This window comes from Symphalangus syndactylus, chromosome X (assembly GCF_028878055.3).
Source record: "Symphalangus syndactylus isolate Jambi chromosome X, NHGRI_mSymSyn1-v2.1_pri, whole genome shotgun sequence".
NCBI classification, from domain to species: domain Eukaryota; kingdom Metazoa; phylum Chordata; class Mammalia; order Primates; family Hylobatidae; genus Symphalangus; species Symphalangus syndactylus.
The window spans coordinates 84840222-84860895 of NC_072447.2; the positions used below are offsets into that span (position 1 = coordinate 84840222).

Here is a 20674-nt window from a genome sequence, read left to right on the forward strand (position 1 = left end):
CGCACTGGGAGGATGGGGTGGGGCCCCAGGAAGTTCACTCCGTTTGTATAGGGGAGGAGTCTGGACTGTCCTGTTCCTGGGTGGTACCTGGGGTTCAATCGGTGAGGTGGAGAGCCTGTTAACAGGACTCAATCTCATTTTGCTGAGTTGTTTTTCCTTTTTGGCCAATAAATTCCTTTCCCCCTCACCCTTCAAAGTGTCTGCAAACCTAATCTTTCCTGGTCATTTGACAAGAATCTGTTCTTTTTCTATAACAACATGTATACATATAGGAAGTTTATGGAAGCACAAGCCTAGAAATCTGTGAAAGCCCCTTCCAGCTGTGTTTCTATATAGATCTATAATTCTTGGATGAATATTTAAGTATTTGAGAACTTAATAAGAACCTAACACTGTAAAACTATTACTGATAAGAGCTGCAGTGAGCCATGATTGCACTAATGTACTCCAGCCTGGGCAACAGAGCGAGACTCCTACTCAAAGTAAATAAAGTCTTACTTAGTTGTGTTTATTTATTTTATTTTTTATTCAGGAGGTACATGTGCAGGTTTATTTATTTATTTATTTATTTTTTGCGACAGAGTCTTGCTCTGTTGCCCACGCTGGAGTGCAGTGGCATGATCTCGGCTCGCTGCAACTTCCACCTCCCAGGTTCAAGTGATTCTCATGCCTCAGCCTCCCAAGTAGCTGGGATTACAGGCTTATGCCACCATGCCCGGCTACTTTTTGTATTTTTAGTAGAGATGGGGTTTTGCCATGTTGGTCAGGCTGGTCTCAAATTCCTGACCTCAGGTGATCCACCTGCCTCGGCCTCCCAAAGTGCTGGGATAACAGGCATGAGCCACTGTGCCTGGTCCATGGATATATTGTTTATTACATGGGTATATTGGGTGATGCTGGGGTTTAGGCTTATGGTGACCCCATCTCCCAAATAGTGAACATAGTACTCAGTAAGTAGTTTTTCATCCCTTGCCCCCCTCCCTTCTTCTCACCGTTTGGAGGCCCCACTGCTCATTGATTCCATCTTTATGTCTATGTGTAGCCATTGTTTAGCTCCTGCTTATAAGTGAGAACATGTGGTATTTGATTTTCTGTCCCTACGTTAATTCACTCAGGATAATGGCCTCCAGCTTCACCTATGCTACGCAAAGGACATGATTTCTTTCTTTTTTATGGCTGCATAGTATTCCATGGTGTATATGTACTACATTTCCATTATCCAGTCCACCATTGATGGGCACCTGGGTGACTCCATGTCTTTGCTATTGTGAAGAGTGCTGTGATAAACACACACATGCAGTTGTCTTTTGATAAAACAATTTAAAATAAATAAAAGAAAATCCTTTGGGTAGATATCCAGTAGTGGGATTGCTGGGTTAAATGGTAGTTCTATTTTAAGTTCTTGGAGAAATCTCCAGACTGTTTTCCATAGAGGTTGAACTAATTTACATTCCCACCAACAGTATATAAGTGTTCTGTCTTCTCTGCATCGTTGCCAACATCTGTTATTTTTTGACTTTATAGCCATTCTGACTGGTGTGAAGGAGTATTTCATTGTGGTTTTAATTTGCGTTTCCCTGATGATTAGTGATGTTGAGTATTTTTTCATGTGTTTTTTGATCACTTGTATGTCTTCTTTTGAGAGGTGTCTATTTATGCCCTTTGCCCACTTTTAAATAGGGTTGTTTTATCCTTATTGATTTGTTTAAGTTTCGTATAGAGTCTAGATATTAGTCCTTTGCTGGATGCATACTTTGCAAATATTTTCTCCCATTCTGTAGGTTCTGTGTTTATTCTGTTGGTTGTTTCTTTTGTTGTGCAGAAGCTCTTTCGTTTAATTAAATCTCCTTTATTAATTTTTGGTTTTGTTGCAATTGTTTTTGAGGTCTTAGTCATAAATTCTTTCCCTAGGATAATGTATAGAAGAGTTTTTCCTAGGTTTTCTTGGAGTTTTTATAGTTTGACATCTAAGTCTTCAATCTATCCTGAGTTAATTTTTTTATATGGTGAGAGATATGAGTCCAGTTTCATTCTTCTGCATATGGCTAGCTAGTTTTCCCAGCACCATATATGGAATAGGGTGTCCTTTCCCCATTGTTTGTTTTTGTCAACTTTGTTGAAGACCAGTTGGTTGTAGGTGTGTGACTTTATTTCTGGGTTCTCTATTTTGTTCAATTGATCTACATGTCTATTTTTGTATCAATACCATGCTGTTTTGATTACTATAGTCTTTTAGTATAATTTGAAGTCGAGTAATGTGATGCCTCTAGTTTTATTCTTTTTGCTTAGGATTGCTTCGGCTATTTAGGTTCTTTTTCCATATGAAATTTAGGATTGCTTTTTTAACTCTGTGACAGAGGACATTAGTAGTTTTATAGGAATTGCGTTGAATCTATAGATTGCTTTGGACAGTATGGTAGTTTTAATAATATTAATGCTTCCAATCCATGGGCATGGAATGTTTTTCCATTTGTTTGTGTCTTCTTCAGTTTCTTTCATCAGTGTTTTATGCTTCTCTTTGTAGAGATCTTTCACCTCCTCGGTTAAATGTATTCCTAGGTATGTTTTGTGTGTGATTATTGTAAATGGGATTGAGTTCTTGTTTTGGTTCTCAAGTTGGACGTTGTTGGTGTATAGAAATGCTAATAATTTTTGTATGTTGATTTTATACCCTGAAACTTTACTGAAGTAGTTTATCTGGTCTGCGAGTCTTTTGGAGAAATCTTTATGGTTTTCTAGGTATAGAATCTTGTCATCAGGAGCAGAGATTTTTTTTTTTTTTTTGAGACGGAGTTTTGTTCTTGTTGCCCAGGCTGCAGTTCAATGGCGCGATCTAGGCTCAGTGAAACCTCCACCTCCTGGGTTCAATCAATTCTCCTGCCTCAGCCTCCCAAGTAGCTGGGATTACAGGTGCACACCACCATGCCTGGCTAATTTTTGTATTTTTAGTAGAGACAGGGTTTCACCATGTTGGCCAGGCTGGTCTTGAACTCCCGACCTCAGGTGATCCACCCGCCTCGGCCTCCCAAAGTGCTGGGATTACAGGCATGAGCCACCGTGCCTGGCCATACCTGGCTAATTTTTCAAAAATGTTTTTGTAGAGATGAGGTCTTCCCATGTTGCCCAGGATGGTCTCAAACTCCTGGCCTCAAATGATCCTCCTGCCTTAGCCTCCAAAAGCACTGGGATTACAGATGTGAACCCGTGCACAGGCCAGCAAGTAGATTGGAATGTGTTTCCTTCAGGAATTTTTCTCATGAGTTCAGGATGTCTTAGATTTCTTCTAAAGCTACCAATTATATTTTTCCCACGTGAGCAAACACTGAACGTCACTAAGAGCTTAATTAGCAGATATACTTGGTTCACATTGTTATGTCCAAAAGGATTTTGTTGAAATATGACTAAGGTCCCTTTGCATGCCATGTGATTCTTTTTCATTGTCTTTCAAGAATAGTGTGAAAGGCAGAATTATGGTTTTACTATACAGGGATTGAGAATTCTGTTTATTCAGTATCAAATTTTTTGAAAATTATGTCTCACATTTGCAGCTATTTCTGAAGATTTCTAATAAAAACATTCATTCTCAATATGGAGCCCTTATATTCAGTCCATAGTTTGTAATTCTAGAATCTCAGTATGTCCGAATTTCTTATATTCATAAAAGAAAGAAAGTGTTTTCTTACCTGTAACTAAAAAATATATGTAGGTAGCTAGGTAGGATATGTCACTTTTTAAATTGTGGTTTTATTGAAATAGTGTTAAGTTTTGTTTCTTTTGTTTTGTACAGCTCTAAATCAATAACCAAAATTTATGGCTTTCTTCTAAAGGGCTACAGTAGAAGTATCTCCCGAACAGAAACGATAATACGATTTGCTTTCCAAGCCTCTATCACAGTTCTGTGTATTGCATGTCCCTGTTCACTGGGACTGGCCACTCCAACTGCTGTGATGGTGGGTACAGGAGTAGGTGCTCAAAATGGCATACTAATAAAAGGTGGAGAGCCATTGGAGATGGCTCATAAGGTAAGACAGTCCCCAGAACTAAAACCTGTACCACCGAACTATCAGTAGCACCCCTGTTGAGAAACACATACTCCTAAATTATTTCTCTATGGTCCATGAGCTGAGCTGCTTCTAGGACTATCCAGAGATTTGAGGTAGGAAAGGTGTTATTTTGGTTCTGCTTCAGATTGGCCTTAGTTACCTAAGATTCCTAAAACTACTCCAGGCCTATTCTATTAGAGCAGACCCTAATGTGGAAAACCTGGACTCCTATCCTAGCTCAGACTAGACTAGTCTTTATGGCAGAAAGACAGAATAGGTATTTGCCCAGGAAAATTTGCCAAACTCCAGCAGCCTTCTAACCTATTTGTGTGTGACTTGTTTTCTTCACTGGGACCTTCAATTACAGTGCCGTTTCTTTGCCTTTGCTGCCACCAGCCGACAGTTTGCAGCTATGACTTTAGGAATATAATCCTATCTCTGATCTCATATTAGGATTTCCATAATCATCTCAAAGCTACTTGACTTCAACTAAAACCATGTTTCTACTAGTATGTTCTTATTATGAGGATGTAAGCTAGCTATATACAGAGGTATGTAGTAAACATAGAACATATCTTAGAACAAATCTGGAAACTCACCTCGCCAGAGAATACAGGCTAGTAATTTTTATAGACATTTTAAATTTTGATATAATTTCAAACTTAAAAGTTGCAAGACTAGCCTGGTGCAGTGGCTCACACCTGTAATCCCAGCACTTTGGGAGGCTGAGGCAGGCGTATCACGAGGTCAAGAGTTTGAGACCAGCCTGACCAACATGGTAAAATCCCGTCTCTACTAAAAATACAAAAATTAGCTGGGCAAGGTGGCTCACCTATAATCCCAACTACTCAGGAGGCTGAGGCAGGAGAATCGCTTGAACCCGGAAGGCAGGGGTTGCAGTGAGCTGAGATCGCGCCACTGCACTCCAGCTTGGGTGACTGAGCGAGACTCCGTCTCAAAAAAAAAAAAAATGTTGCAAGACTAGTACAAAGAATTCCTATATGCCCTTTACTGCAGTCATTGGGCTCTTTTCCTAAGAATAAGGACATTCTCTTATGTAACCATAGTACAACTATCAAAATCAATAAATTAATATTGATACGCTGTTATCTGATCTGTAGTCCATATTTCAGTTTCCTCAGTTGTCTCAATAATGTGCTTTACAGCTATTTTCCCCTGTCCAGAATCATACTTTGTTGGTTTATTTTTCTTTTCTTTCTTTCTTTTTTTTTTTTTTTTTTTTTTGAGATGAAGTCTCACTCTGTGGCCCAGGCTGGAGTGCAGTGGTGCGATCTTGGCTCACTGCAACCTCCACCCACCAAGTTCCAGCGATTCTCCTGCCTCAGCCTCCCGAGTAGCTGGGATTACAGGCATGCCCCACCACACCCAGCTAACTTTTTATTATTAGTAGAGACGGGGTTTCACCATGTTGGCCAGGCTGGTCTCGATCTCCTGACCTCAGGTGATCCACCCACCTCAGCCTCCGAAAGTGCTGGGATTATAGGCTTGAGCCACCACACCTGGCCATTTACCTTTATTCTTATAATCATTTCCCTACTGCTTAGATTTCCTCATCAGATCTATAATTCATTATATTGAAACCCTTTCTTTTTTACCTTGAGGCACTAGAGGCATCTCTTAATTGCCTATTAACAGTCAACCCTTAAAAATTAGCTCTAGTTGTTTAACATATATTCACAGTTATTTAGCATGAACAAACAGTTCAACATTGGTGGAGGAGAGCTGTTGTGTATAACTAAGAGTATTTCTTCTTTTATTTTCCCGAAGACCATCAGTTTTTTAAGTCAAATTAAGTCAAAGGTCAGTTTACTAAGAAACTAAGTAGTCATCTGTTTGTCAAAACAGACCTTTCTCTTATTTCCGGAAAGGTGATATGGAGGATCATCACATCATTGTATCTTAATTTTTTTACAGGTAAAGGTAGTGGTATTTGATAAGACTGGAACCATTACTCATGGAACCCCAGTCGTGAATCAAGTAAAGGTTCTAACGGAAAGTAACAGAATATCACACCATAAAATCTTGGCCATTGTGGGAACTGCTGAAAGTAACAGTGAACACCCTCTAGGAGCAGCCATAACCAAATACTGCAAACAGGTACATTTTTTTCCTCTTGTTTATTAGTGTAGCCATCTCCTGTAGGAATTCCCCAAATCAAATCCAGACTGGTGTTTGACTGTGATTTGCATATATAGTTGCTATGAGGCTAAAAAGACTTGTATTTTCTCATTTAATTGTATGTAACTCATTTCTTCATACAGACAAGTATACAGATGAAAACAAATGAACTATAATCCTATCACACAGATAACTCCTATTGACATAAAAAATTAAAATAGAAGTTATACATATTTGTGGTAGGACAATTCAGATAGTTCAGAGAATTACATAATGAAAATTGTAAACCTCATTCCCTGCCCCCTTCCATAATTCCTCTCTCCAAAGTTTAACAACTGTTAACCTATTAACAGTCTTTTAAAGTGACAGCTTTATTGAGATATAATTCATATACTATAAAGTTCACCTTTTTAAAGTGTACAATTCAATAATTGTAGTATAGTCATAAAGGTGTGCATCTGTTAACCGTTTTTAATGCATATAGCCACATATATGTATTTATCATATTTTAAACTTTATACAGAAAGGTAATACAATGATCAATCTTTGTTACCTTGCTTTTTTATTTTATTAAGTGAATTTTCCTGTCAGGAAATGCAGATCTGCCTCATTGTTTTTAATGGCAATATTATACTCTATAGTGTGAGTGTTTGTTTTTTTTTGACTTTTAGAGTATATACTCAACATCCTTATCAGTTTTTGCAAGTCTGTCTCTACATTAAATGCCTATCAATGCAATTGCTAAGTCAAAGGATGCATGCAGTTAAATTTTGATGAATGCTACCAATACCCATATGATGAATATTACCAATACACATGAGGGGTTATATCAATTTATACCTGCACCAAAAGTTATGAGTGCTCATTTCCCCACATTCTTACCAACACTTTATTTTTATTTTCTCAATTTAATAGGTGAAAAAATATTTACTTGATGGTTTGCTTTGCATTTCCTTAATTATGAATAAGGTTGATCATCTTTTTATATATGTATTGACCATTTGAATTTCTTTTCCTCTAACCTGTTTGTATCCATGACCTATTTTTCCATAGAGTTGTTTGTCTTTTTCTTATTCATTTGCATGAGTTCTTTATGAATTGTCTCACATTAATTTTACACTTAAAATGTGGCAGTTTCTACCATTGGTGTTGCCATTTATTTATTTGTTCTTTCCCTTTTACCTATTACCTATTACTGACCTGGCTTCCTTACACCCAAATCAAACAGCAGAGAGGATGAAGCTATAAAAAGCCAGGAAACAATGAGGGTCCCCAGAACTTTTTGACTTGCTAAAGACGTAGACTAGAGAGCAGATGGAGAACCTCTGGTAACTAAAGGCCCTATACTTTGTTACCCTTTGCCCTGTACTGAATAGAAAACCTGACTTGACTATAGAATTAAAAATTTAATTTGTAATTATCTACTGGAAAGAGCAGAGAATACTGATAAGCTTTCCATGTTTTCTATAAATTTTAGAGAGTGGGATTAAAACAAATATTTTTTTTTGAGACAGAGTCTCGCTCTGTCACCCAGGCTGGAGTGCAATAGCGCAATCTCAGCTCACTGCAACTTCTGCCTCCTGGGTTCAAGTGATTCTCCTACCTCAGCCTCCCTAGTAGCTGAGATTACAGGTGTGCACCACCACACCTGGCTGAATTTTTTTGTACTTTTGGTAGAGACAGGGTTTCACCATTTTGGCCAGCCTGGTCCCAAACTCTTGACCTCAGGTAATCTGCCCACCTCGGCTTCCCAGCCGGCTTTTTCAGCTGGGATTACAGGCATGAGCCACTGTGCCTGGTCAAAACAAAGATTTTGAGGCTCTTCTGTAACTTTGAATGTTGTGTTTGATGCTCTATTCCTTTGTCCTTATCAAAATCCACTGTCAAGTAGGCAATAAGTGACAATTTTATTACAAACATTTAGAATTAACTAGGCGTTTTTATCTTGCTAATGAATGACCTTGCATTATCAGAACAGTAGAGGAAATCCTTTTGTTTCTGTTTGTTAGGAGCTGGACACTGAAACCTTGGGTACCTGCATAGATTTCCAGGTTGTGCCAGGCTGTGGTATTAGCTGTAAAGTCACCAATATTGAAGGCTTGCTACATAAGAATAACTGGAATATAGAGGACAATAATATTAAAAATGCATCCCTGGTTCAAATTGATGCCAGTAATGAACAGTCACCAACTTCGTCTTCCATGATTATTGATGCCCAGATCTCAAGTAAGCTCATTTTCTTTGTAGTACCAATTATGGGGCAGTTATGAACAGATGGCTAACTTTATAACCCTGAACTGTTATAGAAGAAACAAAAATTGGCATCATTTCATTTCCTCAAGTCAATACCCTATGCCTTCTGATCATTTAAATTAGTCAAGAATATTTCCCAACTGTGGTCATTGGCACCACCATAGGGTGATGAGGTCTAGCCTTAGCTGATCATCCATGATCATTCTTTTCTCACTACAACTACTCCAAACCTTTTCTATCTTTCACAAGATCCTGTGACCCTCTCCTTTGTCCCCTCTGCAAATTATCATATTTTTTATATAGAAAATTATGGTTCTTGGGCATGTGTTCTTACATATTTTTGCCCAGAATCATTCCTTTTTCCAGGGAAAGCAGTATCCTTCATCTTGCCTAATGAATCCCTTCATCTAGATCCCACCCTCTCTTGATTCATCAGGGACCTCCCTCTTTCTGTTAGGTCCCCTTGCTTCTTTATTTTTCATCTCTTTCTGTTTTAGCTTCTTTTCCTAAACATATAAACATTTCTTCCATCAAAATCACTATATTCCCATCTAGATTTTGTCCTTTCCCATCTATATTCCCATATAAATTCTGTCTTTTTCTTTTATATCCAAGTTCTAGAAAGGGTAATCTAGGTTTGTTGAATTCACTTACTCCACAGTCATGCCTCAGTTCATTGCAGTCTGGCTTCTCCCCCATCCATACTACTGAATCCATTCTTTCTAAGTTAACTGATGACCACTGACCTCAGTGCTCTCTCCAGTGGTCACTTTTCAGTCCTCATCCTGCAAGACCTCATTAAGATATTTGACAATGTTGACCATCCCTTCCTTCCTAAAGGATGATTCCATGATCCTGCTTTGTCTAGATTCTCCTCTCACCTCCCTGGCTGTTCCTTTTTTTTTTTTTTTTTTTTTTTTTTTTGAGAATGAGTCTTGCTCTGTCAACCAGGCTGGAGTGCAGTAGTGCGATCTCAGCTCATGCAACCTCCGCCTCCTAGGTTCAAGCAATTCTCCTGCCTCAGCCCCCAGGAAGCTGGGATTACAGGTGTGCGCAGCCATGCCTGGCTAATTTTTTGTATTTTTAGTAGAGATGGGGTTTCACCATGTTAGCCAGGCTGGTCTCAAACTCCTGACCTCAAGTGATCCACCCACCTCAGCCTCTCAAAGTGCTGAGATTACAGGTATGAGCCACCACACCCCTGGCTGTTCCTTTTAATTGTCCTTTGGTTCCTCATTTCTCTTGCTTTCAAATGTTGTATGTCGTCAGGGTTTTGTTCTTTGTCTTTTTCTCATTTTATAATACATACTCTCTCTGTACAATCTTATTCATGCTCACCACTTATTCTACCACCCACAGACTTCCACTACCACTCCGAAATCCATATCTTTAGCCAAGTCCTGTTTCCTTGGCTCCATGCCGATCTATCCATCTGCCCCCAAAACATGATCTAGCCACCTAAGTGTTCCAACACCTCCCTCCCGATTTGTGTCTGAGTGATTTTGCTAACATGCAAATCTAGTCGTGTCACTTTCTGACCAATACCTTTTATTACAGTGGTTTATAAGCTGTTTGAGCCATAGACCTTTGGAGGAATATGATGAAAGCTATGAGCCCACCCCTCAGAAAATTTTTGTTTCAAGAGATGCACATGTATCCTGAAACCCATCCACGGGTCTCTGTTAAGGATCCCAGCTTTAATGGGTCTCTCTCTCCTACGGGACAAAGTCCAGTCTCTCTGGACTTTAAGTTCTGTTCCCCATGATATGTCTCCTGCCTCCCTGCATCACTCATCTTGTCTTTTTCCACTACCACATATGTACTCCATATTCCATCCCTACCTACTTGCAGTTCTTCCTTACGGTGTGTCATTTCCTGCTTATTAGATCATGTCATTTACCATTTTCTCTATGTAATGTTCTTGTTCACAAATGGCATCTACCTCGTGAACTTACACTTGTCTTTCAAGACCCAGCTTATATCTCTCTCTTCAGTGACACCCTCATTGACTGACATATATTGACAGAGGTATTTACTCTTCTTCCTGAATAATAACTGTACTTAATCTCTGTTATTGTACTAGGGCAGTGTATGATAATTATTTATTTACCTGCCTGTTTCTACTAGTCTGTGACTTCTTTATTATTTGTCTATGAACTTCTAGTATCAAGCACACTGTCAAATAGGAAATCCATTTGACAGGTTTTATTGAGCACGTACTGTGCGTCGTGCACTGTTCAAGGCACTAAAGAATCGGCAGTAAACAAGATAAACTAAGTTCTTATTTCATGGAGCTTACATTCTTGGTGGAAGAACACAAGAGAGTGAGCAAATAAATAAGAAAATACAATAAGTCCAATAGAGATAGTGCTATGGAGGAAAATTAAGTGGGGCAAGGGGCATAGGGGTGCTGGGAGTAGTGGGTTCTGTTTCATATAGGGTGATCAGGGTAGGCCTCACTGAGAAGGTAGTGTTTGAACGAAGATCTGAGGGGATGAGAGAAAAAGCTATGTGGATTTCTGTGGCAAAAGCATTCTAGGCAGGAGAAATAGTAAGTACCAAAGCCTTTAGTCGGGAGTGTGCTTGACTTGTTTGAGGAATGGCAAGGAGAACAGTGTGGCAAGCGCAGAGTAAATGGATGGGCAAGGGGTATGAGACAAGGTCAGAGAGGTGGTTTGGGACTAGATATGTAAGGACAAAACCAATCTGACAGTTTTGAGTAGAGGAGGGACAAAATCTGACTTAACATTTGAAAAATAAACCAGGCGCGGTGACTCACGCCTGTAATCCCAGCACTTTGGGAGGCTGAGGCGGGTGGATCACTTCAGGTCAGGAGTTCGAGACCAGCCTGGCCAACATGGTGAAACTCTGTGTCTACTAAAAATACAAAAATTAGTCGGGCATGGTAGCAGGCACCTGTAATCCCAGCTACTCGGGAGGCTCAGGCAGGAGAGAATCTTGTGGGGATGGGGGGCAAGGGCAGAAGCAGGGAGATGAGTTGGTGGACGTTGTCATAATCGAGGTGAAACATAATGGTAGCTTGGACCAGTATAGTAGAGGTTGTAAGAAATGATAGAATTCTAGATGTGTCTTAAAAGGAGAGTCACAGATTTTTCTCATGGGTTGGATATATATGGTGTATGAGAGAAACAGGAGTCAAGAATTATGCCAAGGTTTGTGGCCTAAGCAGTTAGGATGGAGTTATCATTTAAATAAGATGGAGGATCCCACAGGAGGGACAATATTGGGAAAAAGATCAGGAGTTCAGTTTTGTACATGTTAAGTTTGAGTACCTATTAGAGATATCCCAAATGGAGATATCATATAAATGGAAATATCAAGTAAGCAGTTGGCTACATAAGTTTGGAGTTCCAGGAAACAGACTAAATCAGAGAGATAGATTTGGGAGTCCTCTGCTTATAGATCTGTGGTGTCTAGGAAAATAGCCACTAATTACTTGTGACTCTTTAAATTAGTTAATTTGCATTTAATTTAATTTAAAATTCATCTTTCAGTCATACTAGCCACATTTCAGTGCTCAATAGCCACATCTGTGTGTTAGTGGCTATTGTATTAAACATAGCAGATATAGAACATTTCTAATATCACATAAAGCTCTCTTGGACTGCAGGGGTATAGATGGTATTTAAAACCATGAGACTGGATAAGAACCCCAAGGAATGAGAGTAGATAAAGGGAAAGAAAGAGTTAAGTACTGAATCCTGCAGCACTATAAATTAAGAAGTTAGAGAGATGAGGAGGGATGGGCAAAGAAGGCCAAGAAGTGGCCAATTAGGAGGTAGCCCCTAAGAATGTGATATCCTAGAAGCCAAATGAAGAAAGTATTTCCAGGAGGGAGTGAACAGCTATGTTAAATTCTGCTAATAGGACAAGTAAGATGAGGAATGAGAATTAACTATTAGGATTATTAAAGTAAAGGTCACTGGCTGTAATAATTCACTGGAGTATTAGAGTCAAAAGCATAAAGCTTTTGACCACCGCAATAAATGGGGTAGGTTCACAAGAGCATGGGAAGATATGAATTGGAGACAGCCAATAGAGATATTTTTGGGAAGTTTTGCTATGTACAGAAGCAGATAAATGTGGTAGCTAGAGAGGTGGGTGAGATCAAGAGAGGTTTTTTTTTTTTTTTTTTTTTTTTTTTTTTTTTTTTAAGATAGGACAATGTACAGCAGAGAAAAGTTGTGCGGGAGTGGGCAGGGAGAATTGTTGGGTTGGAGAGATGTTCTAGAATAGGCAAAGGAGGGGGGTGTCTAGTGCACAAGTAGAAAGGTTGGCCTTAAATTAGGAGCAGAATCAGTTTATAATAGCAGAAGGGAAGCTAGATACACAGACACAGGAGACACAGGTAGTTGAGTGGATGCAGCAATGAGAGCTGTGGAAGTTCTTTTCTGATTGCTTCTATTTTCTTTCTGAAGTAGCAAGCAGAGTCATCATCTGGTATTAGGATGGGGCAGGAGAAGTTGGAGATTTGAAGGGAGATGAGAAGGTATGAAATAGCCATCTAGAAGAAATGGAGAATGAATGGACTAGGGAAATATAGTTCAGTTGCCAGATAGCACTAAAAGCCCACTTAAAGAAAATGAGATGTCAGCATGATTATACATGTTCATCTAGCCACATTCAGCTACTGATGCGCAGTAAGTATTTTTAAATTTGATTGAATTTTTATGGAAGGTCAAAGAGAAAGCCTCACCAAGAAAGTAATATTTGAACTGGCTCTTGAAGAATGTGATAGAGTTTGCTGTCTGAAGAGGAGGGATAAGGATATTTCAGATGAAGGCAGCAATGTGTGCAAAGGCCCAGAGGCATGGAAGAGCAGAGTATGTTCTTAGAAAATTTGAACATCACTGTTGGAGGCTATGTTCTAGGAACCATACAATGTAGTGACTGTGCAAGGTTAGACAGGAAGAACTTGCTTCATGGGGTTTTATATATATTGATTGAACTTACTAAATGTTACTTCTGTGCCTACTTTCAGATGCTCTTAATGCTCAGCAGTATAAAGTCCTCATTGGTAACCGGGAGTGGATGATTAGAAATGGTCTTGTCATTCATAACGATGTAGATGATTTCATGACTGAACATGAGAGAAAAGGTCGGACTGCTGTATTAGTAGCAGTTGATGGTAAGGTTTTCCATAAGTATGCTGTAACTCAATGTTATGATTTGTTATTGTTTTATTTATTTATTTTTGAGAGACCTCTGAACTATGAGGGTTATTCAAAAGCATCTTGAATGCAAAATGAAAATGTCAACAACACATGATTATTACTGATTAATTTAAAATTCTCTCGCATTTGCCTGCCTTAGTTACTTTTTTCCCTAGCCTATGTTTTAAATGAAGGCTAATCAAGGATTTTTTAAAACCTAAAAATAGCAACAGTAAAATAATAGCAAAGTAAAATAATATTCATAATCCCATCATCCTAACACAATGTCAGGTTTTTTTTGTTTGTTTCTTTGTTTTGTTTTTGTTCTTGTTTTTGTTTTTTTTTGAGACGGAGTTTCGCTCTTGTTGCCCAAGCTGGAGTGCAATGGTGTGATCTCGGCTCACTGCAACCTCCGCCTCCTGGGTTCAAGCGATTCTCCTGCCTCAGCCTCCCAAGTAGCTTGGATTATAGGTGCGTGCCACCATGCCCGGCTAATTGTATTTTTAGTGGAAATGGGGTTTCACCATGTTGGCCAGGCTGGTCTTGAACTCTTGACCTCAGGTGATCCACCTACCTCGGCCTCCCAAAGTGCTGGGATTACAGGCTTGAGCCACCATGCCCAGCCCACAACGTCAATTTTAATTTTGTATATTCCATTCCTAGTTTTCTTGAAATGTGTGTGTGTTTGCAGAATTACAGTATTAGTACATATACCATTTTTTACTGGATACATTTTATCATAAGTAAATTTTACCTCAATAAAGTTAAAATCACTTGTACACATACTATTATGCTTTATTTTACTTAATGCTTTCTAATGTTGCTATATAATTTTACTATAATACTCCATAATTTATCAATCTTACACACTATAATCATTCCCCTCTTGTTGGAAATTTAGGCTATTCCTAATATTTCACTATTGTAAATGACACTACAATAAATATCTTTGAGGTTGTATGTGCTTTATTTTGTTATTTCTTAGGGTAAATTTCTAGTTGTGAGATTAATTCCACTCTACATTTATAATGTTTGCTAAGTATGAAGGCAGTATTTTACTATGGCCTTTTTAGGTCTGGGAAGAAGCAGAGAATACCATTTTACTTTTGTTTTGTAAATAGAATAAAATAATAAGATTTATGGTAATATTTTTCCCACTATAAAGTGCCCATTTTGTCTCTCTCTGCCCCCCCCCCTTTACCTTAAAAAGAAAAAAAGTATTAGTCTTCAGTTTCATTTGCCTTTAAATTAGATAAAGTGTTTGAGGCTATTGGCAAATACCTTTCTGAGGAACAAAAAGGGTCTTCTAATATCCAGTAAGGTCTCTCTTTTTATTTTCCTATGATTACTTTATTAGTAACCCCTACCTCACTCTGAAATTTTTATAACCAAATATGGAGGCTTGTTACAGAGTTTGTAGTATAAAGTCTGTGTGGGCTCAGAGATATTTTAAGTTAAGCCATGCCCTGAACAACTTTACTTAAGAAAATTCATTTCATTCTGAAATTTCAAGTCAAAATGTTATTCTGCTTTCACTATATTCCAAGTTCTCTTATTTTGTGCTGCCCCTATATTAGATGAGCTGTGTGGCTTGATAGCCATTGCAGACACAGTGAAGCCTGAAGCAGAACTGGCTATCCATATTCTGAAATCTATGGGCTTAGAAGTAGTTCTGATGACTGGAGACAACAGTAAAACAGCTAGATCTATTGCTTCTCAGGTAATTGATAGGGGTATGTGATAACTTCTAATTATTGATATACATTTTGTGTCTTGCCTTCAAATGCTAAGAAATATACATTACCTACTATTTTCATTATCACTGAGTAGTCCTATCTGGTTCTTTCAAGAAAATTTACCATGCTTTGCTGGAAAGACTTTGGGCTTTGTGTGTTGCTGTTATAAGTAAAAAAGTATTTGCTTAGTTCATGGGATGCTTGCGTGACACTGTACACCAGTTTCTGTTGGTGCATCCTTTGAAATGTTGCTCATATGCTTTACCAGTGCTGCCAGCCTAAGCTGGGCTCTCCTGATCTCATGCCTGAAACACGGCAATAGCTCCACACACATCCCTCTCTAGTCCATCCTAAATACCACCACCAGTGGAACTATTTTCCTAATGCACCACTTTGACATACCATTTTTCTGCTCCTGACTCCCACATCTGCCTTATCTCTAAAATTTTTCAATCTTTTTAACTTTGGAATGCCTTCTCCCCTCTTCTAATAAATAATGCAAGTAATCTTTTAATACATTCTTTTGTTTCTTTTTTTTTTTTCTTGAGACGGAGTTTCGCTCTTGTTGCCCAGGCTGAAGTGCAATGGTGCGATCTCGGCTCATCGCAACCTCCACTTCCTGGGTTCAAGCGATTCTCTTGCCTCAGCCTCCCGAGTAGCTAGGATTACATGCATATGCCACCACGCCCGGCTAATTTTGTATTTTTAGTAGAGACAGGGTTTCTCCATATTGGTCAAGCTGGTCGCGAACTTCGGACCTCAGGTGATCCGCCCGCCTCCGCCTCCCAAAGTGCTGGGATTACATGTGTGAGCCACTGCACCCGGCCTATTAACAACTTCTTATGTAAAAAATACAGAAGGATATTAAGTAAAAATGTTGTCCTCTTTTCCCCATGCTCCCCATCCAGTTGTACTGCTCCCCACACTGCCACTTTTTCATATGCATATATGTGCATATACAGAGTACATATACAGTATAATTCTGGTCTTTTCAACATCAGTTAGATCATTTTGAACAGATTGTTCAGTAGTTTCCTTTTTTTACATAACAATATACTTTGGAGCTTCATCCATATCTGAACATAAAAAGTTATTTTGGCCGGGTTTGTTGGCTCACGCCTGTAATCCCAGCACTTTGGGAGGCTGAAGCTGGCAGATCACATGAGGTCGGGAGTTTGAGACCAGCCTGGCCAACATGGTGAAACCTTGTCTCTACTAAAAATACAAAAATTAGCCGGGTGTGGTGGTGCATGCCTGTAATCCCAGCTACTCAGGAGGCTGAGGCAGGAGAATTGCTTGAACCAGGAGGCGGAGGTTGCAGTGAGCCGAGATGATACCATTGCACTCCAGCCTGGGTGACAGAGCAAGACTCTGTCTCAAAAAAAAAAAAAAAAAAAAGTTACTTTATGCTTTCTATACTGAATTCCATGGTATGGATGTATCATAATTTATTTAACCATTTCCCTAATGATGGACATTTGGGTGGTTTTGAAAATTTTCTTTTTGCAAACAAGGCAATAATGAACGTCTTTGGACATGTATCTTTCTGTACATGTACAAGCCTGTCCAAAATAGAGCTAGACATGGAATTGCTAGACCAAATGATGCTCACATTTTGATAGATGCTGCCAGATGCCCTCCAAAAACAGTTGCAATTTACACACCAGCCACCGGTGTATTAGAGAGCTCATTTCTCCACATCCTTGCTTTCACTAGATATTATCAGTCTTTTAAAATGTGGACATCTTGTGGGTGAAAACTGATGGCTTGTTATTGCTCAGTTATGTTTCACATACTCATTATTATTATTTTTTAATGAATTGAGTTTATTTTCATCACATAGGTTGGCATTACTAAGGTGTTTGCTGAAGTTCTACCTTCTCACAAGGTTGCTAAAGTGAAGCAACTTCAAGAGGAGGGGAAACGGGTAGCAATGGTGGGAGATGGAATCAATGACTCCCCAGCTCTGGCAATGGCTAATGTGGGAATTGCCATTGGCACAGGCACAGATGTAGCCATTGAAGCAGCTGATGTGGTTTTGATAAGGGTAAGTGCCATGGCTTGACCTTTGAGGAGTATGAGACTGCCCTACATGGTCAATGATAATGTCATAAAGTATATTGAGCATAACAATTCTGTCTTAAGTTCCATGCTATCAGCCACTGTTTGAGAATATGGAGTGGGATTATGGGAAGTCATGCTAATTTACCCCCTGACTTTCTCAACCCGGCTCATAAGCAAGTGAGAATTATAAGTTTCTGAAGTGAAGAAGAAGATTTAAGAATGGATTTGGAATAAAATGATCTTCAACAAATAGTTGCTGAGATTATTTTAAGTAGATTTAATCATAGTACCAGCATACACCCCTAAAAGTGTTTTCAGAACCCTGAGGAAAATTTTTGAAAAACACCTTCGGAAGCTGAGTCTAAGTTTTAGCATTATCTGAGATTTGTGGTTAATTCACATATTACCCTAAGGTAGACGTAATCTTCAACATACACAGTATCAAATGTAAAAGTTACTGGTTAAGTTAGAGTCTCTTACTAATATCACAAATATTTCTGTTCTTAGAATGATCTTCTGGATGTAGTGGCAAGTATTGACTTATCAAGAAAGACAGTCAAGAGGATTCGGATAAATTTTGTCTTTGCTCTAATTTATAATCTGGTTGGAATTCCCATAGCTGCTGGTATGTGACTCTTAACTAGTATTGCTTTTTCCACTAAAGTTGTTAGAGACCTAACATATTGGAAGCCTGTCTTCTTACTATTAGTTTTGAGCTTAGTTTTTGTTTGTAGCCTACTGGTATGGTGAGAGGTAATGTTAAAATCAATCATTTTAATTTTCAGTAATGTTTGTTATAGCTTAAGAATATATAAGCATTCTGACAGATTTATTTTTTTCCCTCCAACTTTTTTTTTTTTTTGAGACAGAGTCTCACTCTGTTGCCCAGGCTGGAGTGCAGTCATACAATCTCGGCTCACTGCAGCCTCCACCTACTGGGTTCAAGCAGTTCTCCTGCCTCAGCCTCCCGAGTAACTGGGACTATAGGTGCCTGCCACAATGCCCGACTAATTTTTGTATTTTTGGTATAGACGGGGTTTCACTATGTTGGCCAGGCTGGTCTCGAACTCCTGACCTCAGGTAATCCACCCACCTCGGCCTCCCAAAGTGTTGGGATTACAGGTGTGAGCCACCACTCCCAGCCTTCAACTTTGTATTTTGAAAAATTTCAAACTTCACACCTGTAATCCCAGCACTTTGGGAGGCTGAGGTGGGTGGATCACCTGAGGTTGGGAGTTCGAGACCAGCCTGATCAACATGGAGAAACCCCCATCTCTACTAAAAATACAAAATTAGCCGGGCGTGGTGGCACATGCGTGTAATCCCAGCTACTCGGGAGGCTGAGGCAGTAGAATCGCTTGAACCCAGGAGGTGGAGGTTGTGGTGAGCCAAGATTGCACCATTGCACTTCAGCCTGGGCAACAAGAGCGAAACTCCGTCTCAAAAAAAAAAAAAAGAAAGAAACTCAAACCTACAAGAACATTGAAAAAAATGGTACAATGAAAATCTGTATGCCTTTCACCTAAACTCACCAACTGATGGTATTTTGCCACATTGCTTCATCTCTTTCTGCATATATTTGCACAGAGATATGTATTTGTTTGCTTATTAATTAATTTTTTTCTAAATAGATTTACCTTTAATCTGACTATCCAAACACAACACTGTTAGCAAGAATAATTCATGGAGCAAATGATTTTTAAAGAATTATACAAGTATTTTCCTCTAGTCTTTTTTTTACTCTGCATCAGCTTTTGTCTTGTTACATAGTTGTGATTGTAGCTTACAGAGAATTTTCTGCTCTTCACTTAATATTCTATTATAGTCAGCTGGTTTTTTTTTAGGTTGAGAGACCAGATGACAGATAGAGTGAATAAAGCAATGTAACTGAGAAAAAAGAATTTAGAGTTATTTAATAAGCATCTAAGAATCTCCTAAACTTAGGGACCTGGTAGGAGTTAGTAATGATGACATAAAAGAAATAAGTATCGTTTTCTTCTTGTTCTCTCTGGTTTGAGGGCCAAGGAAAGACATGAAATGACATGAGAACAATTACAAAACTGTTTATCAGCAAGGACACACAAATACTGAGAGAACAAAGAGCAAAAGAACAATCTAAGTCCAGTAAGATTAATTCATGGAGCAAGTGATTTTTAAATAATTATACAAGTAATATATGATCACCATAGAAAAAGTAGAAAAATATAGAGAAGCACATAAAAAGTTAAAAGTAAAAGTCTATTTCATCCTCATCATATGAGCAAACATTCTTATGTCTGTCAAAAGCAAGTGTGGATGAGTTTGTAGAACATGAACTCCCATACGCTATTGGTTGGATTATGAATCACTACAGCCACTTTGGAGAACAACTGAGGACTATCCACGTAAAGTTGAAGATGTGCCCATGTTATGACCCAGTAGTTTCACCCCTAGGTATATACCCCACAGAAACTCTCAAACATGGACATGGGGAGACATGTACAAGAATGTTAACAGCAACACTCTGTTAGTGAAAAAATGGCAACAGCAAAAATCTCCACCACCAAGAGGATAAATGCTGAAGAAATATCAAACAAAGAAATGATTTATACATATGTTAGAAACACATTGATAATCTGTTTAGTATTATCTACTCTAACTAATCCATACTTGTTTCTTAGGAGTTTTTATGCCCATTGGTTTGGTTTTGCAGCCCTGGATGGGATCTGCAGCAATGGCTGCTTCATCTGTTTCTGTAGTACTTTCTTCTCTCTTCCTTAAACTGTAAGTATGATAGCTTGCTCACATTTGTATTTTGTATTCCTGTTATCATCCAGTCATTCTTGGTAGGTTTTATTCTTGTATTGATCAATGATAAGCCCAAACCATTCTTAATGAGAATTATTATTAGCGGCCGGGCGTAGTGGCTCACACCTGTAATCTCAGCACTTTGGGAGGCCAAGGTGGGCAGATCACCTGAGGTCAGTAATTTGAGACCAGTCTGGCCAATATGGTGAAACCCTATCTCTACTAGAAATACAAAAATTAGCTGGGCATGGTGGTGGATGCCTGTAATCCCAGCTACTCGGGAGGCTGAGGCAGGAGAATCACTTGAACTTGGGAGGTGGAGGTTGCAGTGAGCTGAGATCGTGCCACTGCATTCCAGCCTAGGCAACAGAGTGAGATTCCATCTCAAAAAAAAGAAAAGAATTATTATTAGCTAACAGTAATAATTAGCTATGTAATTGTTACTTCGTGTACTTTATGCATAGCAACCACAAGCACT

The 20674-nt window shown here is 38.9% G+C and overlaps 1 protein-coding gene across 12 annotated transcripts in view; it reads left to right on the plus strand.

The window, feature by feature from the left end:
- The window catches only part of ATP7A (ATPase copper transporting alpha), a 135912-nt gene that overhangs the window by 110928 nt on the left and 4310 nt on the right, over positions 1–20674 (plus strand). For 7 of the 12 annotated variants that reach the window (XM_055268559.2, XM_063634675.1, XM_063634677.1 and 4 more), the window contains 8 exons: positions 3828–4022; positions 5979–6161; positions 8192–8408; positions 13438–13584; positions 15187–15329; positions 17189–17392; positions 17917–18034; positions 20070–20172. In XM_055268559.2, coding sequence (XP_055124534.1) covers positions 3828–4022; positions 5979–6161; positions 8192–8408; positions 13438–13584; positions 15187–15329; positions 17189–17392; positions 17917–18034; positions 20070–20172 — 1310 coding nt within the window. The remainder of the gene's footprint in view (positions 1–3827; positions 4023–5978; positions 6162–8191; positions 8409–13437; positions 13585–15186; positions 15330–17188; positions 17393–17916; positions 18035–20069; positions 20173–20674) is intronic. The other 5 variants (XM_063634682.1, XM_063634679.1, XM_063634680.1 and 2 more) reach the window with 2 other exon arrangements.